The 19,793-nt window shown below is 41.9% G+C and overlaps 2 protein-coding genes across 6 annotated transcripts in view; one reads left to right on the top strand and one right to left on the bottom strand.

Moving 5' to 3' along the window:
• MAK (male germ cell associated kinase) overlaps positions 1–8,791 on the top strand; it is a 69,601-nt gene extending 60,810 nt beyond the window's left edge. For 3 of the 4 annotated variants that reach the window (XM_073224616.1, XM_017652830.3, XM_073224617.1), the window contains exons 13-14: positions 1,124–1,243; positions 5,090–8,790. In XM_073224616.1, coding sequence (XP_073080717.1) covers positions 1,124–1,243; positions 5,090–5,244 — 275 coding nt within the window. In that variant the 3' untranslated portion in view covers positions 5,245–8,790. Of the gene's footprint in view, positions 1–1,123; positions 1,244–5,089 lie in introns of all 4 variants that reach the window. The other variant, XM_073224618.1, reaches the window with a different exon arrangement.
• A 1,592-nt stretch (positions 8,792–10,383) lies between these two features.
• TMEM14C (transmembrane protein 14C) lies at positions 10,384–17,139 on the bottom strand. 2 transcript variants are annotated; one of them, XM_017652834.3, is made up of 6 exons: positions 17,024–17,139; positions 15,910–15,977; positions 15,509–15,585; positions 14,596–14,697; positions 11,797–11,884; positions 10,384–10,883 (listed from the first exon to the last, which is right to left on the bottom strand). In XM_017652834.3, the coding sequence occupies exons 2-6, from the start codon at positions 15,930–15,932 to the stop codon at positions 10,829–10,831; spliced, it is 345 nt and encodes a 114-aa protein (XP_017508323.1). In that variant the 5' UTR covers positions 15,933–15,977; positions 17,024–17,139; the 3' UTR covers positions 10,384–10,828. The 2 variants fall into 2 exon arrangements, with proteins under 2 accessions (XP_017508323.1, XP_036867533.1); XM_037011638.2 differs by having other exon boundaries at positions 17,030–17,110.
• Positions 17,140–19,793: the final 2,654 nt, after the last annotated feature.

Genomic DNA, 19,793 nt, shown 5'->3' on the forward strand with positions numbered 1-19,793 from the left:
AGCTCACTGTACATTGTCCTCAGCTCGCCTCAGGCCACTACCATAGCTCCTGCTGGGTCTGGCATTATCCTGGTGGCCAGGGTCAGCGGGTGGTGCTAGTCTCACCAGATCTCTCTGCCTCGCTGGCTTGCCTGCTTTCTTCACATGTTGCATTCTCGTGATCCTTCACACCCTGCTCTTCCTACTGTCTCCCTCTAGCCTCTCTCCTCCATGGGGCCCTTTTCTTTCTGCTTCCTTAGTGCTGCTGTTCCCCGGGGTCCCATTCTGGGTTTTTGCTCATCCCACAGTCCCTCTGAGTTGGGTCTTCCAAGGCCATCGGTCCAGAACCACCATGCCCTGAAACTTCCAGACCTCTAGGTCTCCTCCACCTCTGAGATCCCTCCATCTCGAATATCCCACAGGCACCATATCTTCCCACCAAACCTGATTCTCCTCTGTTGCTGTTCTTAATCAGCTAAGCTACAAACTTAGGGGGTGTATAACCTCTCTCTTTCTGCCCCTCCCACTCCACACACCCACTCAGTTCCCTCTGCCATCCCCTCTGCAGCCACCTTAGTTCAGACCCTCATGTGCTCTTATTTCCCCTACAGTTGGGGCCTCCTGCCTTTAGATTTTCCCCCTCCAGCCCCAGACTGATCCTTCACTACTAGTGATGTGGGTGATGACAGCTGACACTTCTCTGGAACACTGGGTCATGCTCAGTGCCCTGCGTACACTCATTCAGTCCCTACACCAACGCTATGAGAACAGGCACACTTTTTATAATGATTTTACAAAATGAGGAAAACCATGAGAGCACCGCAGGGATGGGGGCCCCTGGCAGGAATGACACTGTCATAAAAGAATCTAGTATGTTCAGGGTGAACTTAGCCTTGGCTTCAGTCACATTCTAGCTCTGTCGCTTACCGACTGTGAGCCACATAAGTAATGAATAATAATAGGCATTTAAGAAGGTTGTTATATGGATGGAATAGGAATATTTGTAAAACTGTAGTGGATGTCTGAAATATAGTAGGTGCTCAGAAAAACAGAACCTAGAATCAGTAGGGTAGTGTTCCGAGTTACTCTCTGGTGCATTAAAGTACTCACTTTCTGACTGTGGAACTTTATGATACATCACTAGGCAATCTTGGAAGTTACGCTACTTACAATCAGTCAGGATATATTCCTTCCTTTCTCAAAAAAGAAGTGGGGTCAGCTGACCAGAGGATACACTTAGCACCTCTTGGTGCAATGGCTTCAGGTAAGAACAACTTTAGATGTAGTTTTTGAGATTTCTGATTAGAAAGGAACTTTCTCTAAGTTTTGTCACTTCCCTGAGTAAAGACTTTTAAATTAATTTCACCCTATAAATATAGTTCTGCTTTTGGCAAAATGTCCTTTTATTCCTGAAGATGTGGTTTGAGAGTCTAATAATTACAAGAGCTCCCCTAATTCAGTGGCCACACTCTGCCAGGCACACAGGATGTGCCATTTGATCTTCACAGGACTGGATGAGGTAGGTCGCAGCTAGTGAATGGTGGAGCTGGGAGAGAAACTCGGTTTGCCTAATTCCAGAGTATGCTGTTGCTACAGCATGAAATGTGAGAAGATGCATTTCTCAGAGCTTCCCTCCCACACCTGGCGGAGTGGAAACCTAATAAATGCCAAGACTCAGTTTACCCATCATTAACAGGGAGCTCCTCTGGTTCCACTGGACGGCACAGAACCACACTGTGGCAGAGCCTCACCCCTGGCGTTTGCTCCACAGTATGTTAGGTGGTGAAGGGTTACTCGGCCACCTCGCCCAGGTTATGGCTAATTAGGTCACCTGCTCTGCAGGGGCGTGGTGTAAGACAGCCACAGTCCCAACCAAAGTCGCTCTCAAAATTGAATTCTGTGCATGAGCTGACCAGCTTTGACTACGAACATTCTCTAAATTATTTTAATCTAAAATAGACATCCTTACTAAAGTACCTGAAATGAACATGAAGGCAGATAATTAGAAGTTTGATAGGATACCTAGCTATAGTTAACTTAAAAACTGACTCCAAAAGTATTCTTACAGGCTCTTCTAACCAGGATCTTAGATGAAAACTCCTGATTAGAGTTGCCAGTCTTTAAAACTTATGCTATTGGAGCTAAAATTGTAAGAAGCACTGGATTTCTATAAGTTTTCATTTCTTTCTTATTAAAATTTTTATTAATTTTTTATTGCTTAAACAGTACTCAGTTACCTCAGCTGAGAAAAGAACTGTTTCATTATCTCTCTGCCAGAACAAAATATGTAAGTAAATATTTTATATACAGCAATGGCCTTACTTACATGAGTCATCAGCCATGGCTTAGTAGCAATTTTTAATATAAAAGCAGAATATCACAATGTTTCAAATTATTTTATCTGAGTACCTGCTCCTAGAAAGTAGAAGTGGGTATTTTAAAAAACAGAAGATATTGAAGGCCTTTCTGTATTAAGTATTCTGCCAGATTAGCATGCATATTCCTGTTTTCATTTTTTTAACTAAATGCTTTCTGATAAGTTTTCATCTCTTCATTTACTCTGCTTATCAGATTTCCCTACAGATGGTGATAGGAGGAAAGGTAAAGAGAAGTAAACATTAATCATTCTCAAGTGGTCAGTGCAAATCCTTAGGAAAACACTGTTCTCTAAGAGATGTGTCTTCCAGTACCCCCACTTATGTGAGTTTTCCACAAGAAATAAAACCAGGTCATTACCGTATTTACTCACCTATTTCCTCGTCTCTCAGTCTCTCCCTCTGCTCCCTTTCCTCACCCTCAAGTTTCAAGAAGAAAAACTAAATTAATTTCCTTCCTCCCCACGTAATCTCTTCGCCCAGACTTCTAATACCTCCTTGTCCCCTGTCCTAGCTGATTGTAACAACAGAGACTTTGAGGAGTGGCTTTCACACACAGCTACCTTTAGAAGTGCAGGCCCTGTTCTAAAGTCATTCAACTCATTTAATCCTCCCAGTGGCCCTGTTACAGGAGGGACTAGCTAGTATGATCTCCATTTTAGAGGGGTATGGTATCTTGCTAAGAATTATATAGTGGCACTGATTAAATCTTTAAATAAAGGCAAACACCTTTCCTTTAGCAAACATTTCCTACAGGAGGTGAAATGCCCTTGAGGGGACACCTGTAGTTTTTAAATGCAGAGGGCTGCCAGCCCCTGGGGTGGAGAGGTGCAGTCCCTGTCTGGCCGAGACACAAGCCTTCCCTGCCCTCCCGCGATGTCAGCTCCTCTGTCAGCTACTGAGCTCTCCACCTCCGGTGCTTGAGTCCTAGAACTAGTATTTATCAGAAGGGACTCTAAATGACAACACTGTCGCCTTCTTGACACAATGATTCCCTCTTCAGAGGTTTTAAAAACATTTGCCTGGATGGTTTCCTTCAAATGCATTTAGGACTGGACTTTGACTGGGACAGAAGCTTCTCTACTCCCACCCACCTTAAGACCATCCGCCATTGTGAGTTTAGGCCTGGGTTCCCTTTCCTCTCCTCCGAATCACAGGGCTCACAGCTCTTCTCCCCCACCTTTCCACCCCCATGCCCTTACTTGCTCTCTTCTCTGCCCCTGCTACCATTTCACCTGCAGGCTCCTTAGCTTGCTTGTCTATATGCCAGTGGGTTAAAATGAAAGGGCTGCTCCTGGAAAATATGGTTAACGTTTTTCCTAATCCATTTGTCCTTAACTGTTCCTCAACAGTAAGAGTTAACTGGCCCTTCTAGACACTCTGTTCCTGCCTTTGATAGGTAGCTTTATACTGAGAATCTTAAACCCAGTAAGAGTGGGATGAAATGACCCGTCAAGCCATCAAGGGGGAGGCCTCTTGGCCTGTTGGCCCATCCCAACACAACAGTCAGGGTGACTGTCACCAGGCTTTGTTCCCTTTAAGCTGAGGTTAGTAAGCACCTCTGTGCCCCCAAGCTCCCATAATTTCCCCCTACAGAGAGAGTACAGGGAAAGACAGGGAACCATGAGAGTAAATAGGGTGTAGCCAGTGTTAGGTGTACAATGTCAGAATCATGTTAAAATTGACACTTAAGAATGGCAGCTACTGCAGTGCGTAAAGATACTTCAGTCCCAAATGGAAAGCTCAGACATCTCTCCTCAGGGAGAATACCTATGATACTTAGCTATAAACTAAGGAGATAAAAAAAAAAAAAAAGGAGGGCGTGAAGGAAGGGCTGAAAACATTAAAGTTCTCGTAAATTGATTTACTGCTTTGTCATCAGAGATGTTTAAGGAGTTTTAGCTTATAAATTGTTCAGATAAAAACAAATGTTCAAATTAAAATTTTCACAAATATTTAATCAGCCAAATGTATGAATAAAACAAATCTTATGATTAAAGGTTTGGGATCTTAGGAATGGCTCTCCTTTTAAAAGGATTCTGTTATCACCCATCATTTTCCCAATAGAACATGGAGTTTCTTGACTCTAAAATCACATTTTCAAGTTTTTAAAAGAAATCTATCATGGGACCCCATCTGTGTAGTGCCATGAAGCCAGAACTTTACAGGATTCACAATTCCAAATACATTTTCTTAAGTGATACTGTATTTGAGTTATTAGTTAGATATAACCACAATGTGACTTTTTTAAATTTACTATTTTTATTTTGTTATCATTTACAATTACATGAAGAACATTTTGTTTACTAGGCTCTCCCCTACCCCAAGTCCCCCCCACAAACCCCATTACAGTCACAGTCCATCAGCACACAATGTGATTTTACTACGTCACCAACACTGTGGAGTGTTGCCAATTGAACCTGAACCCAGAATTTTCTAGTTTTCTATCTAAATGTTATAGGCATTACAGTGAGCCCAAATAAAATACAGTGGCAGTTTCAGAACTATAAACCAGAAATATTGGCTCTTAGGCTAGAAAATTATAATTGGTGTCACTATAATGCACACTAGAATTTTTGGTTTTAGTATTATTTTTAAAAAAAACTTGAGACCACCGAACTGATTTTTTAAAAGATAAATTCAAAATTTCCTCATAAAATGAGAAGTCAATTTTTTTTTTGAATTTGATAATCAAATGAATGAAATTCTAATTTCTGAATTCTGTTTTCCTCCAGAATATACCTGGAACGCGAAAACTGGTCGGGGGCAGTTTTCAGGACCTGCTTACAATCCTACAACCAAGAATCTAAACATTGTGAACCGTGCGCAGCAAGTTCCCTCCGTGCATGGGAGGACAGACTGGGTGGCCAAGTATGGAGGCCACCGGTAGGTCGGATGTGAAACCCCACAGCATTGCTCGATAGCATCCTTGCAAGTCCCCTGACACTGGGAAATGTCTCCAGATGTTTATTTCTACTGAGTCCTGGAAGAAATTCGTGATAGTGGGTACTCTGAAAAGCAAAAATCATCTCCATTTTCTTTCTTTCCTAGAAATGAAATGCATTTTCTTAGCATTGCAGTCCACAGTGCTGATAGGTAGGACTTTAAAAAGTATTGAATAAAGTATTTGCCAAAGCATCAAGTATTTGATCTATAGTTACTAAGTATGGCTAGCAGCTTTTTAAAAAATGCCTCCAGAAAGTGTTTAGTGTTTTACTTTTCATTTGTTGTGTATTTGCTAAACTATTTCACCAACTGGCCTCCCAAGTTTGTTTTTTTATAGCAAGTGGGAAGGCCTCTGCGGGCTGTCAGTTACGCTTACTTGACTAACGCTCCACCCTATCAGTTTGGTAATGGCAGAAAGATGCAAATTTATCATCTGTTCTTTTATTTTGAAATTACAGAAGTAATGGTTAATTCCAACCTTGAGCAGGATATCTTTCTTAAAAATAAATTTATCTCTAGGATAAAGATTTTGAAATTATGCCTGATTTTAGTGGAGAATCTGTTATTTGATTTTGACCAATACAATTGCTCTGAATTCAGGGGACTGTCAAACCAATGGCTTGGATGACTCCCTAACCAGCCAAGTCAAGGTTCTCTCATCTTCATGTCCTTGAGTTGTTGAAACTGTTATGTGTGTTCATCACACTTTCAAAAGTCTCTGTTTCCGTGTTCCTACCAGACACACAGTGTGCCAGCCGGTCCCCAAAGGAAACTCTTGCTGCTGCTGACCACTGACTCAGCTCTGACCTGCACAGTTGCACTGAAGAGCAAATGCATTCAGTTGCTAGCGCAGTGATTTCATGTTAGTGCATATGTATATTTTTGTTTTATTTCTAAACTAGTATTTAAAATAGATAGTTTGAACTTAGAGCTTTTCTATTTAAACCTGCCATTTTACGGACTGGACATTAGTACTGTATATTCTTGTTAAATAATAATAATGTTATCGACTGTTGATATCTTTATGTATTTTATGACTTTGTAACAAGTGCTAATATAATTGGTATCCTCTTGATATTATCCAAAGGCCCACTGATAATGATTATTTTTTTACAGAAGATTCAGCTCACCTTTTTGAAAAAACTTGAAGTCTATAAAGAGTTAATTTATGTTGGTGAATGGTTACATATATTTGTAAGGTTTTAATTAATATTACAAAAAAGTTATTTATTTTGTGTTGTTGGGGAACTTTTAAACTCTGAATAGATATTAAAATAAATATGGTAAATGTTTTCTTTACATTTTTATACTACATACTTATACTCTGAAGCCTATTTGTTGTTTGAATTATAGACTTTTTTTGTTTTTCTGGCAGTTTTATGTGTATGGAGAAACTCACTGGAAAGTACAGAGTTTCCATATACCCCCTCACCTCCCTCTACTCAATATTATGTATAATTAACATCTTCTATTAGTGTGGGACATTGTAAGTAATGAACCAGTATCGATACATGAACTGAAGTCAAGTTTAATTAGGGAGGGTCACTCTTTGTGCTGTATATTTTGTGGGTTTGGACAAAATGTATAATGACATGTACCCACCATTACAATATCATACAGAATAGTTTTACAGCCCTAAAAATCCCATGCTCTACCCATTCAATTTTTTTCCCTCCTCCCAAACTTCTGGCAACCACTATCTTTTTATTGTCTCTTATTTCTCTTTTTCCAAAATGCCGTGTAAGTGGAATCATGTAGTATGTAAAGTCTACAGATTGGTTTTTCACTTAGCAATGTACGTTTTAGTTTCCTCCATTATTTTCTTGGCATATCACTTCTGGAGGCAGACGTTAAATAAACACACACACAATTGTATATTTACAAATTATGATCAGTACTATTAAGAAAAAGAGCAGGATGTATATATAGAGAGAGTGACTAAAGGAGGGATATAAATGCAGTGAGAGAGGACTCGATGGTTTTAAGTCTAGGAGTCTAATTATACTTGATAAATATCTCTGCCTGCTGGGTAGAGAAATGAATTGTTGGGCCAAAGAATGAAAACAAAGAGTCCTGTTAAAGACTGAAAGATGAAGGCTGGACTTGGGTATTAGCAATGGCATGACAGAGAACTGATTAAGTCTGATAAAAAGCTACTGGTTTTTGGTGTTAATCTTGTTTCTGGCTTCTTTACAGAACTCCCTCATTAGTTCTAATACGTTTTTAGTTGCTTGTCTTGAATTTCTAGACAGATGATTATATCAGATACTTAACAGTGTTTCTTTCCTTTTCCACTATTAGTTTACAACTCATTTATATTTCTCATTTATTGCCCTGTCTAGAATAATGTTTCTAGAACAATGTTGAATCTTGTCAGTAATAGCAAACATCCTCTTATTTCTAAGTTTAACATAAAGCCATAGGACTAATGGGTAGCTAACAAAAACCTACAGTAAGTAATATGCTTGAGTGAATCAACAGAAGCATTTACATTAATGTCAGAAATTCACTTTGTTCAGATTGATAATTATAAAATATGTATGAAGATGTTCCCATTCACAATAATAACAAAACTATAAAATGTTGGACAATAATTTAAACAGAAATATGAAGAACTAAATGAATGAAACTCTAAAGTATTGTTTTAAGAACATTTTTTAAAAACTAAATTAAATGAAGTAATGTAAAATGTACCTGGATTGAAGAGTAAATGATTTTAAAGCTTTTAATTCCTTACAAATTTACCTATAATTCTATGCAATCATAATCAAATTCCAAGTAAATTTTAGAATTAAAAGGTTATTTCTAGACTTGTCTGGGAAAATAAATATGTCAAGAAAAATCTGAAAAAAATGACAAACTTGCCCTACCAAATATCAAAACATAGTACAAATCTATGGTGATGAACAATTTGGCACTGAGACAGTAGATAAGTACATCTACAGTAAAGACTAGAAGACCCAAAATCCGTCCCAAATATGGAAATTCAGTACACAAAGATGGCATTTCAAAGCAATGGGGAAAGGATATACCTCTCAACAAACAATATTGAAGGTAATGTTATTTTTTGGAGAAAATAACTCACAAAGATCCCTAGGTTGTACCACCATACAAAAATAAATTCTAAAGACAGTAAGAATAGAATTCTAAGAAATAAAACTATTAAAGTATTGAAAGAAAATAAGAGATTCTCTTCTTACACTTTTGAAGTGTGAAGTGCTTTCTACAAAATCTGAATGCTTTAAAGAAAATGGGATAAATCTGACTTCATACAAAATTTTAATTTCTAAATGACCAAAAAATAAATCAGAAGACAATAAATTGGAGGAAAATACTTTCAATATAATAACTTGTTTTTAACTATATAGAGCCACAATACGGAAAACAAAAACCAAAAATGTGGACAGAATATATGAAAGAATAATTCATACAAAAAAGTGTATCACTGGTCAATAAATATATGAGAAGATGCTTAATAACTCATAACTAAATAATTAAAACAATCTGGTATTTTTGGCTTACATCAGTGGTTGGCAAAGTATGGCCAGTGAGCCAGGTGTGGTCCATTGCACCGTTTTTGTGCAGCCAGAAGCTACGAATGATTAAAAATAAAAAGAATGAAGTGGGAAAAATCAAAATAAGATTACTATTTCATGATATGTGAAAACCATACAAAATTCAAATTTCAGGGTCCATACAGTTTTGTTAGAACACAGCCATGCTTACCTGTTTATATGCTTACTATGTGAGTTACTCTTCACTGGCAAAGCTGAGTAGCTATGACGGAGACAGTACAGCCCACAAAACCTAAAAATATTTACCATCTGGCCATTTACAGAGAAAGTGGCAGAGTCCTAGCTTAATTTGTCAAAGATCAAAAGTCTGATGAAACACAATGCTAGCAAAGGTGGGAAATAAAATCTCTCAGCCACTGTTGGTGGGAGTGTAAATCAGTGCAACACCTCTGACGACAACTAAAATTTCAAATGCTTTTCTGCTTTGACTCAGAGCTTTTAGGGATGTAACCTAAAGATTCATTTGTACATTGATTTTCTTGTCCATTCTCCTTTAGACTGTTATAGGACTCATATTTCAGAGGATCTTGATGATCTGATTCATCAGGGCATGAAATCATGACACATACCAATGAACTGTTTAGAAATGGATTTGTCTTTACTACCTAAACCATGAATTTAGTATAACTACATGGCAAAGGTGATGACTACATGACTATGCAAGGAACTATGAAGCAATTTCTTTAATCAAAATATGTGCAAGTATGAGACATCAAGCACCAACCCTTTCTGACCTATCAGTAGCTATTATTAACAGTAGTATGTGAGAAAAAACCTGAGGTCTCAGCAGACCAAAGCGTACTGAGTCAGTGCTTTGATGCAGCTGACCAAGTCTTATTTTGATCCTGGCTGCACTAACAGAAATGCATGGTCTAGAATACAACATTCTGGTCATGTCCCCCATGTGCAGAGCTCTGCGCATTATGCATTAAGAACCGGCCTCGGCAGACATGTCACATGAGTTTCAGGCCCCCATGTCACATGAAACAAGGATGAGAACATTAGGATTCCTTTCAGGGAGCTTAAGCAAATACATAAAAATTGATTATTAAGTACCTGAATTATACTCTAAATCCAACCAGTATCAGTTAGAATGGAGGTAAACAGAAATATCCCTTTTCTTTTTAAAAAGGGGAAACTAAAGAGAAAAATCAAAGTCAGAAATGCCAGTATCCAGTTAAATGTGTCCATGTAGAGACCAAACTGGGTAATTCAAATTCTAGACAGGTCTTTAAGTTTCACATTTATAGATTAACTAGTTAACCACAATTTCATTTTTTCTTTTTGGTTACATAGTCCTAATCTTAGAAACCCTCACTACAGATCTTTGTTAAAACAAGCTTTCCTACAACGTATAATGTCATAATAACTTCCCTTGGTCCTTGAGTAATTCACAATAGATAATGATGTTAAAGCATCAACAAAACACTTCCATGTCCCTGTATTTTCCTGCTATTCCCGTCTAGACTAGTTCTAGATAGCTCTGGTAATGAAGACACCATAGAAAATATTTTTTATAGTAAACTTTATTTTCAGTAATACTTAGAGTAATTTCAAAGCAGGTCTGTGCTCTAAGATGAGCAAAACAACAGATATCCTAAATCTGATAAGAGAGATTTTTTTCCCCCTTGTTTGGGTTTCAGGCCCCCAGTGTTGACACCTAATATTTTACCCCTTGAGATTTACCCATAGATACAGAAAAAAGAGACAACATCAACATACAATTGTCAAACTGTATGAGGGCATAATAATAATCTCTTGTGTTACACACTACCCACCTCTTCAGGGCTGGGATGACAATGATTGATTTTTTTCCTTGCATTTTGACATTAAATCAGTGTCATTTTGTTTTTAAGTAAAATGTCAGAATGTGTGAAAATGCACTTATTTCTCTTAGTACATTAAAAGCAGTGGAAGTTTAAATCTTCACAGGTCCAAGCTGGGACATGCCTACTACTGATGGGGTTTATTCAACATACTAATTCCAAGTTTGGCAACCATCAGCAAACTGTTCAAAAGAAACACATAAACAAAAACATCAGGTAAAGGACAAAAGAAGCACTCAACCACTAAAAAATTTTAAGAGACTTGGACCTGGCAGGTCCTTTCCACTGCACGGTGAGGAGGTACCAGGGCCAAGCAAGTAAAGGTGGACCTTCCATCCTGGGAAGTGCCCAAGAAAAAGCACGAGCAGTCATGCACTGAGGCCTTATAAGTACACATGCGGAGTTCCTAATCTAACTGCCAATAGTTCAAAGAGATGAGAAAACTGAAGGCTGGGGAGACCAATGCCTTTCCGCAGTCACCGGGATAGGTAATGGCAGATATTCAGTCTCCCGGCTTATTGCTCTTGACCTTGGTCTACCACCAACTATAAGGCATTATGCTTCACAGCATCATAACAATGATGAAAGTGAGATCAATAACCTTCCACAAGAGATTTTTTAAACTCTGCCTTCAGGGTATCTTTATTATACTTAAGGACTACATTTTAAAAATCCATCTGGTTTGGAGTTTATAATCAAAGCTAATCAGAAAGCAGGATTCAACCAAAATTCTCTTTAAGTACAATTTTCAATAATAAAGGATACCCATACAACTAAGAATTATGGAACCCCTGTTCAAAGTCACACAGCTGCAGTCGTGGCTTTGCACGCAGCTGCTTCCACTGCAGGGAGGAACAAGGATAGACAAGCCAACGAATGTTCAAGCAAAACCTCTCCACAGGGAATGAATATACTTATTTCATTTTGACATTAAATCAGCTACTGTTTTTGCACTTTATCTGTATATATGTTAGATCATTTCGGGTGATACCCAGCATCTGGTATATTGAAACAAGTAAATTTTTGAATATACAAAGTATCTTGGGCATTTAACTAAATTTCACACTGGTGAAGAATAGCAATAGTGAAAAGTACCTGGCACCTGCAATTAAGCCTGCAGGCATGAATTTTCCAGAGTGGTAGAATCTCATTCCCATAATGCCAGCCAAGGTTCCAGATGTAGCTGACGGGAAAGATGAAGAGTCAAAGATCACTATGTTTTATATGTGAGAGAACTAAGAAGTTACCAAAGGCCCACCCATCTTTCAAGGGCCAGACCCCATCTCATCCCATCTCCTTCTCCAGGCTGGGGGAGCCTTATGACCGACAGGACTAAATACAAAGGCTGGAACACCAAGCCCTCACAGTCCAGGCCCAGCCTGCCTTTCCGGCCTCTTCTTACCACTCTTCAGTCATAGTTTTTTCCCTGTTGCTTGCCAATGCTTTGGCCCTGTAAAACCTCCCACTCAACAGCTGTTAAAATACCTACTGTATGCCCCTAACTGTACTAGGTGCTGGAGAATAAGACTGCCATCAAAGGTCTTTGCTCTAATAATGTTTGGGGTTTAACAGGGCAGACTTGAAAGACTTACAAATAAAAACCTACACCAAAGGTATAATTTGTGATACAGGTGCAATTAATGCACATGACATAAATAGAGGAGCCAGTCTATTCAGGGAGATCATGTAAGGACTTGCTGAGGAAGTGAAGATGGAGCCAAGGTGTGCAGAGCAGGAGTCAGTGAGCTAAAGGGGAAGGAAAGCGCCTTCCAAGTGGAGCGACAGGATATGCAGAGCCCCGTGGTGTGTGGGAGCTGCAAGACCGATGTGGCACAGACCCCGGGTGTGGCAAGGGAGGAGGAGGGCTCAGACCACACAGACCCTGGAAGGCCACATTAGGGGCTGTGGTTTTCACCTCAAGAGCAGTGAGGAGCCATTAAAGGATGTTAAGCAGAGGGATTCATGAACAGTTATACTCTAAATATAATTCCAGCTTTACCAAGAACAAACTTCAGGGAAACCAGAGAACGTGTAGAGATACCAATTAAGAAACTCCTTCAGGAATGCAGGCAAAGGAGTGCATGACTGGGATGAGGATGGAGGCCGTGGAGAGAGATGAAACGATTTAGGGTATGTGCCGCAAGGACTGCCGATAGGACTTGCTAATGAATTAGCCAAGAGGGACGGAGGAAAGGAATCAAGACCCAGACTTGGGGAAAACCACCAGAAGACCAAATGTACGTGAGCACAGGAGGTCAGGTTTGGGCAAACGCCTTGAGATGTTTAAAGAATTTCAAGCAGACAACTGTGTATCCAAGAGTAAAGTTTGGAGGAGAGATACACTTGTCAATCATTCCTGTAAGGCTGCTTAACTGAAGGCCTGGGCTTCAATGACACTGTCAAGTGAGAGGGCAGACAGACTGTACAAGCCAGGCCTTAAGAACTTTAATATTCAATGCCCTAAAATGAGGATGGGTCAACAAAAGAGAATGAGAAAATAAAAAGGAAAACTGGAGAGTGAAAAGTGGACAATGCTGAGAACAGCTAAAGAGCCAAAAAAAAGGAGAACTACAAAAATGTACACTGGCTTTGAAAAACATGGGTGACTGCCAACCTCAGGGTGCAGGGTGGGGGCTGTTTCCATGGACATGGGGGACAGAATGGAGACTGAAGTTGGCTGTGAACGAGAGGTAAAGAAATGAAGACAGAGTATAACAGGTTTTTTAAGAAAAGTTTCTGAAGGGGAAGAGGGAGGCAACTGTGTGCTGGTCACAAGAAATCTTTTTTTTTAATGGGTGAGATGAGCCCATCTGGACATTAGTGGGAGGGACCCATGAGAACACAAGAGGTGGCACTGCTGATAGAGTAAAGCCCCAAGAAGGCAGGGGAGGAGAGACTCAGAGCCTGGGTGGAGCCAAACAGGACAAGGGAAAGCTTGCAGGCTGGCGGCAGGCAAGAGCCCCATGTGAAGGCTGCCGTTTTCTCTTTGAGCAAGCAGTGAGGTCATCTGCTCAGTGAGGGGAGTAGAATCAGAAAAGGAAAGAAGAGGTCTGAGAGTCATTCAGGAGCTTGAGGGAGGGAGGGAGCTGTTAGGCAGAGCTAAGGGAGGGCACTTCTTCCTCCCTTAGCACACCCCACATCAGCCATTGCCGACCTCCCTCCCCAGCCCACATGGACTTGCAGGAGTCACTCTGCTATCATGTTTGCTCTCCCCACCACACCAAAGGCCAGAACGGAAAGGCATGAGTAGGTCTGCTCATCCTGTGGGTCTGTGGAGACAGTGAGATGCCCATACTCCTTGCAGCGTCTGGCAGCTGGGTGGTGCTCAATAGAAATTCACCAAGGCCACCCTGGTAAGAAGTATCCTCATTTCCCCAAGCTGCTCACTGCCTGTGCTGCTCCCACAGCATTTCAGCGACCCCCAGAGTCGCTTTTTATGTCAACTAAGGTGACAGCTCCTCAAAGGACAGGCCTATGTCTTACACATTTAGCTTACTGCTGAAGGCCTAACAAATGATTTTCAAATAGGAAAAATGCAGTATTGATGCAAACCTAGGCCAGACGTGTGATCCTTCAGGCATGCTCAAGCACCCCTGCCTCAGCGGGCAATCACAATGGCTAAGAGACATATACTTGCCTTGTACAAGTTTAATACTAATTTCTCTGGTTAAATCTAAACTGATAAAGTATGAAAACCTTCCCATATTCTGTACATAGAAGATAAAGAGAAACCAGCACACCCCTTGCCACCCACCTCTTCCCCTAGTTTAAAACTTCCCTGGACTTGGCAGTAGTAGTGAAGCTTCCTTCATGTGAAGAACCTGCCACATTCCCCCTCCTGGCAGGGTATTCTGGACACACAACCGCACCAGGCCGACAGTGAACCTCACATACCTAGGAAAACCCAAATGTTCCTGGGATCCTGAGACAGCTGGTAAGCGCCCAGGCCTGCTAAACCACCGAAGAGGAGCCCAGCAGCCAGGGACGGGACACTACCTGGAGGGAAGCAAACACACTCTTGCATTATCATGTCACTCAGTTCATTAACAGAATCCACCAGACTTCCCGTCCCTGCGCAGGAAAACAGCAAAGAGAACTTCTTTTGACACAGTTCATAACAAAGGAGTTCTCGAGCACAGACATTTTAGGGAATTTTCAATTTTCCCATAGAAGTCGTAACACATTGTTCCTCTCCCCTCTAATAGGCAGGAGAAAAGAAGGGCTCCTAACCAAGCCTGATTAACCCACCAAGGGCTGGAACTGTCCATGGGCAGGACTTCAGGCAACTCCCAAAGGAAAGGGAAGTAGGGCCAGTGACTTAAAAAACATGTGCTGAATAAGAATTCTGGTATATGTGCTGGGTGGGGATGCAGGCAAGGAAAGAAGATAGAAACAAGCATGTTCACTGATACACCCATGCCTGGTTTAAGGAGGAGCCTTAAAAAAATGAGTTTATGAAGACAAGAGCTTTCCTCCTACTTGAAGAGCACATAGATGGCACTCTGGGGTCAAGGATGAGGTATGGCAGTCAGTGATAATAACAGTCTCGTACTCCATGCCCAGCACCTTTAGATAAAGAGGCAAAAACAAGTGACTGTTCAAGAAGCCTGGCTCATCCCAGCCAGATAACAAAAAGGCAAGTGCAGGAGGAGCTTCTGGACTGACAGTAAGTCTGCATTTGAGCTAGAGGGCTTAGAGCAAACCTGAGTCAAACGAGATTTTGGTTTTTTAGGGGGGCATTTGGGGATCCTGGGGACTCCCTCTTCACCATGAAGATCCTAAGAGGTTAAGTAACTACAAACCATACCAGCTTTTGCATAGCCAATGATCCCACCAGAAGCAACCAGAGCTGCATAGCCAAAGCCGATCCAGTGTAAAGGCACTCTGAAAATGAAAGAGAAGAAAGCAAATGCCAACAAGGTTTAAAAAAAAAAACAAAACCATATAATCATAGGATGGGACTAAAATGTCATTATTCCAGAACAATCCTATCACCATAGAAATAAAAATAAATCCCAGAGAAGTTAGATGACTTGCCTAGAGTCAGTGGCAGAGCTGGGACTCAAATCCAGGTCCCTAGCCTACATTTCCATCCACCTATACCCCATGCTGCCCAGGAGTCTACTTGGAGGGCTCTTTTCAGATAAGGAGAGACACTGGTCTTGAGAAGCTCCTGGCTATTCCATTCCAATTCACTGTGCCACTTACAGGGGGCCCGAGTCCTTCTGCATCGTTCTTTCACTCCGTGCACACAGAAGACCACACCAGCTCTGCACCTGCGGAGGAGACGCTGGATCAGCGGTGACTGACAGCACAGCTCTCTAGCAGTCAGGAAGTGGGTCCAAGTTCCAGCTCCACCCCTTAGTAGGTAAGAAGTTAAGGGGCAAGCTACCCAACCTGCCTAAGCCTCACCTCACTATACCATGAGGATAACAAGGGTACAAATTTCCTGCGGCTATTGCGAGCATTTAAATGGGTAGTACGTAAATGTGCTTAGCACAGAGTAAATGCTAAACAGATACCAACTATTTGGTAATAACCCTAATGTTAGTAACACAGGCCACAGGAACCGAGCAAAATTCACTGACCAGCTCTGTAGAGGTAGTGAGTTTACCTTTCATCACCTAACCAAGTTGTTACTAAATCAGCATGTAAAAATCTCCCGTGTCCTTAATTCAACTGTTTCAACTGCCCCCTTTAGTTGGGAGGGGTGCTGCTTTTCCCCCCTGCCCTAAGAATCATTTCAATATTCAAACTGAAAAACTTTCAGACAGCTACTCTTGCATTCAAACCATTGTTCTTTTCGGATGGGGGGCGGCACGGGGGCGGGAAGTGCAGGGAAGGAGGATAAAATATATTAAAACCCCAATCATAATTACGTGGGACACCATACCCTTAGCAAACCAGGGTGTTAACTCCTATTTTCTTCGAAAAAATGCGTTTGTTACCAGTGAGGCTAAGCTTGAAAGCAATACACACGTCTTTTGTTTAAGTGTATATTAAAAAAGGGGAGGGACACCCTGGAATCGTGCCAATCATTAACTGGAAGTAGCACTGAGTTACCAAGATTTTTAAAGAGATAGAACAATAAAACCTGTAGGAAATTTATCAACACGACGCTACATTGGTTATGGATCTGCCTCGAAAGCACACGGATGCCACAGGGTTCACGTATTGTAAGAAAGCAAAAAATGCGAGACCACAAAAGCAACTACGACGCAGCCAAACTGAATCTTGAGATCGAAGAGCATGAGGCTGCACAGCCTCGCACATAATTGCAAAAAGTCAAAAGGTATCAATAAAAGTAATCATTCCTAAGTACCCTAACCGCTTTCCAGAGGTCTGCACCGGTGGACGACTGCACGCTCCGGGATACGCCGTCCAGCCGGAAATGCCGTGGCGCGCACTCTGCGTCCCGAGGGTCGGGCGGGGCGTAGGACGGGGAGGGGGCGGGGCGAAGCGTGGGGCGGGGCTGGAGGCGATTGTCGTGGCTCGCGCTCTCCTTCCCGGGAGCCGGACAGAGCGTAGGGCGGGGCTTGAGGGGAGGAGTCGGCGGCGCTCTCTGTGCGTCCTGGAACCGTGGCGTGGGGCGGGGCTTGCTGCTGAGAGACCCTGCGTTCTCAGCGCTCCAGGGGCGGGGGCGGAGCTTGAGGAGGGGAGTCACAGCGCGCGCACCAAAACCGGGGGCGGGGGCCGGGCCCGGACAGGGCTGTTCTCAGTTCCAAGCCCCTGTTCAGAAAACCGGAAACCCAGACTTTGGGTTTCGCAAGAGGTCTTCCGACGTGCGCTATTGCCCGGGAGCTGTGTCTGGCGAGGTCGCTCACTGCTCAGTAGGTGAAGCGCTGGAGAAACCTCAGCCTGGACAGGGGAGAGTTCTTGACTCTGGGCGAGAAAGAATTCTGGACAGGTTAGAGGAGTGTGAGGGAGGAATTCATTAAAGCAAGAGCAGCAGGAATGGCAGCTGCTTTGCAGGCTGCAGAGAACGGGTAAGTGCGGAGGGAAACATCCGCCTAGGGCAGATGTCTTTGCCAACGCCTGAAGCCAGGGTCACCTGGCATCCTGCGTCCGCTGGAGTCTGCACAGCATGGGGACTAGCACCTACCATACCACTCCAGGATTTGGGGGAGCCACGGAGCACAGGCGGCTCCGTGAGATTATGTTCTGAGAACTTCCCATAGTTTTTCAAGCAGGCTACTAAGCAGATCGCACAGCTGCAGTTTTGCCTAGGTCACCCAAGCGACGGAAACATGCAGGCCCAAATCTGAGCTCTTAGCAGCCCCTTAGGAGTAAAGCGGAGACAGAGTAAATAAAGACTTGGAAATAAAGTGAAATAGCAGAGGCAAACCACAATAATTTGAGCAGGGAGAAAGCTTTATTTGAAAGTATGAACTTAAATAAGGAAAGTGCAAATCATCCTCAGAGATGTCGTGTGCTGAAAGTTTGGGGATTCTGTCTTTTAAGGCTTTCAAGAATGGGGCAAAGGGCAGAAGGGAGGTTGTTGGGCATAGACTTGATTTGTCGTCTCAAGGTGCTTATCTCTGGTGAGAGACACCATGTCTCCTTTCCTTTATCAGTTCTTCAGCTGATTCTGCTAAATAAACCCAACACAAAGGATTTGTTTATTCTGTTCTCCAAGATAGTGGTTACCCTCAAGTATTGGGGACATACCAGTTAAGACTACCTGCCCTGCTTTAAGATAGGCTGTTGAGTTATTGTCTACCAGAGAATACGTTATGAATCTTCTCAGCTGTTTTTTAAAGTGGGATCTTAGCTTTAAGATGGGGTCCCTCCTGTTCTTACTATACTGTTTATATCTCGACATTTCTCCTCATAGGCAGGAAAAGTTCATTATGATGCTTGCCCCATGTCCCTGCCCTACACCTCAGTGCCAGGCCTAGGGTGGTGGGAGCCACTTAGGCAAAGGGAGGGAGTGAGGCTGGATTCTGAAGAGCACGTTAATGGAGGAAACCAGATACTGGCCCTCTGGGAGGGCTGTCCCTCTAGCCTGAGGATTGCCTACAACGGGAAGGGACTACTTTCTACCTACAGAGAAAATGGTGGCCACAGGCTAAACAATGCTGCTGAGATGTTTTAGGGAGTGAGGCTACTTGACAAGCTTCTTAAAGGAGAGAGGGTAAATTAAATGATATCCCACTCCCTTCTGAATGCCAGTCGCCACAGAAGACATTACTTCCACTAACTCTCTAGATCTGCTGGTCTTCCCAGCGTTTATCCTGTATCACTGCTCACTTGCCATGGACCCAAACCTGGGTGACACTGTTTACAAAGTTCGAAGCACTTTAACATGGATGGACTCATTTAATCCTAACAACCCTATGCAGTAAAAGACTATTATTATCTCCTGCTTTCATACACGGAGGAATTTGAGGGAGAAAGGTTATCTAATTGGAATAAGGTCATACAGTTAGTAAATGGCAGAGCCTCCCTAATGCCAACATGTACAAACAACTCTTAAAACTCAACAGTAAGAAAAAAATCAGATTGAAAACTCAGCCAAACACCTTAACAGACACCTCACTAAAGATACACAGATGGCAAATAAGCATATGAAAAGATGCTCCAGATCATGTCATCAGGGAAATGCAAACTAATAAAACAATGAGATGCCACTATTCACCAAATTAGAATGACCACATCCCAAGTCACTGAAAATACCTAACACTGGCAAGGATGTGGAACAGGCACTCATTCACTATGGGTAGAAATGAAAAATGGTACAGCCTCTCTGGAAGAGTTTGGCAGTTTCTTACAAACCTAAACTTACGCTCTTACCATACAATCCAGCAATCATGATCCATAGTATTTATATTTACCCAGAGAAAATTCTTATCCAGTTGAAAGTTCTTGTCTAGCCAAAAATGTACACATGGATGCTTATAACAACCTTATTCAAATTGCCAGAACCTGGAGGCAACCAAAATGTTTTCCAATAGATGAATGATAAACCATGGCACATATGATGGGAAATTATTCAGCACTAGAAACCAATGAGCTAGCAAGCCATGAAAAGACATGGAGCAAATTTAAATACAGATTATGTGAAAGCAGCCTATCTGAGAAGGCCACCATAC

Source organism: Manis javanica, chromosome 16 (genome assembly GCF_040802235.1).
Source record: "Manis javanica isolate MJ-LG chromosome 16, MJ_LKY, whole genome shotgun sequence".
NCBI classification, from domain to species: Eukaryota; Metazoa; Chordata; class Mammalia; order Pholidota; family Manidae; genus Manis; species Manis javanica.

Excerpts from the sequence above, each read along its gene's own strand:
- TMEM14C (XM_017652834.3), bottom strand. The coding sequence starts at position 15,932 with ATGCAGAAGGACTCGGGCCCCCT. Across the intron at positions 15,586-15,909 it reads CAGAAGGACTCGGGCCCCCT|AGTGCCTTTACACTGGATCG; the intron begins GTAAGTGGCACA and ends TTTCATTTTCAG. Across the intron at positions 14,698-15,508 it reads CATTGGCTATGCAAAAGCTG|GTAGTGTCCCGTCCCTGGCT; the intron begins GTATGGTTTGTA and ends GCTTCCCTCCAG.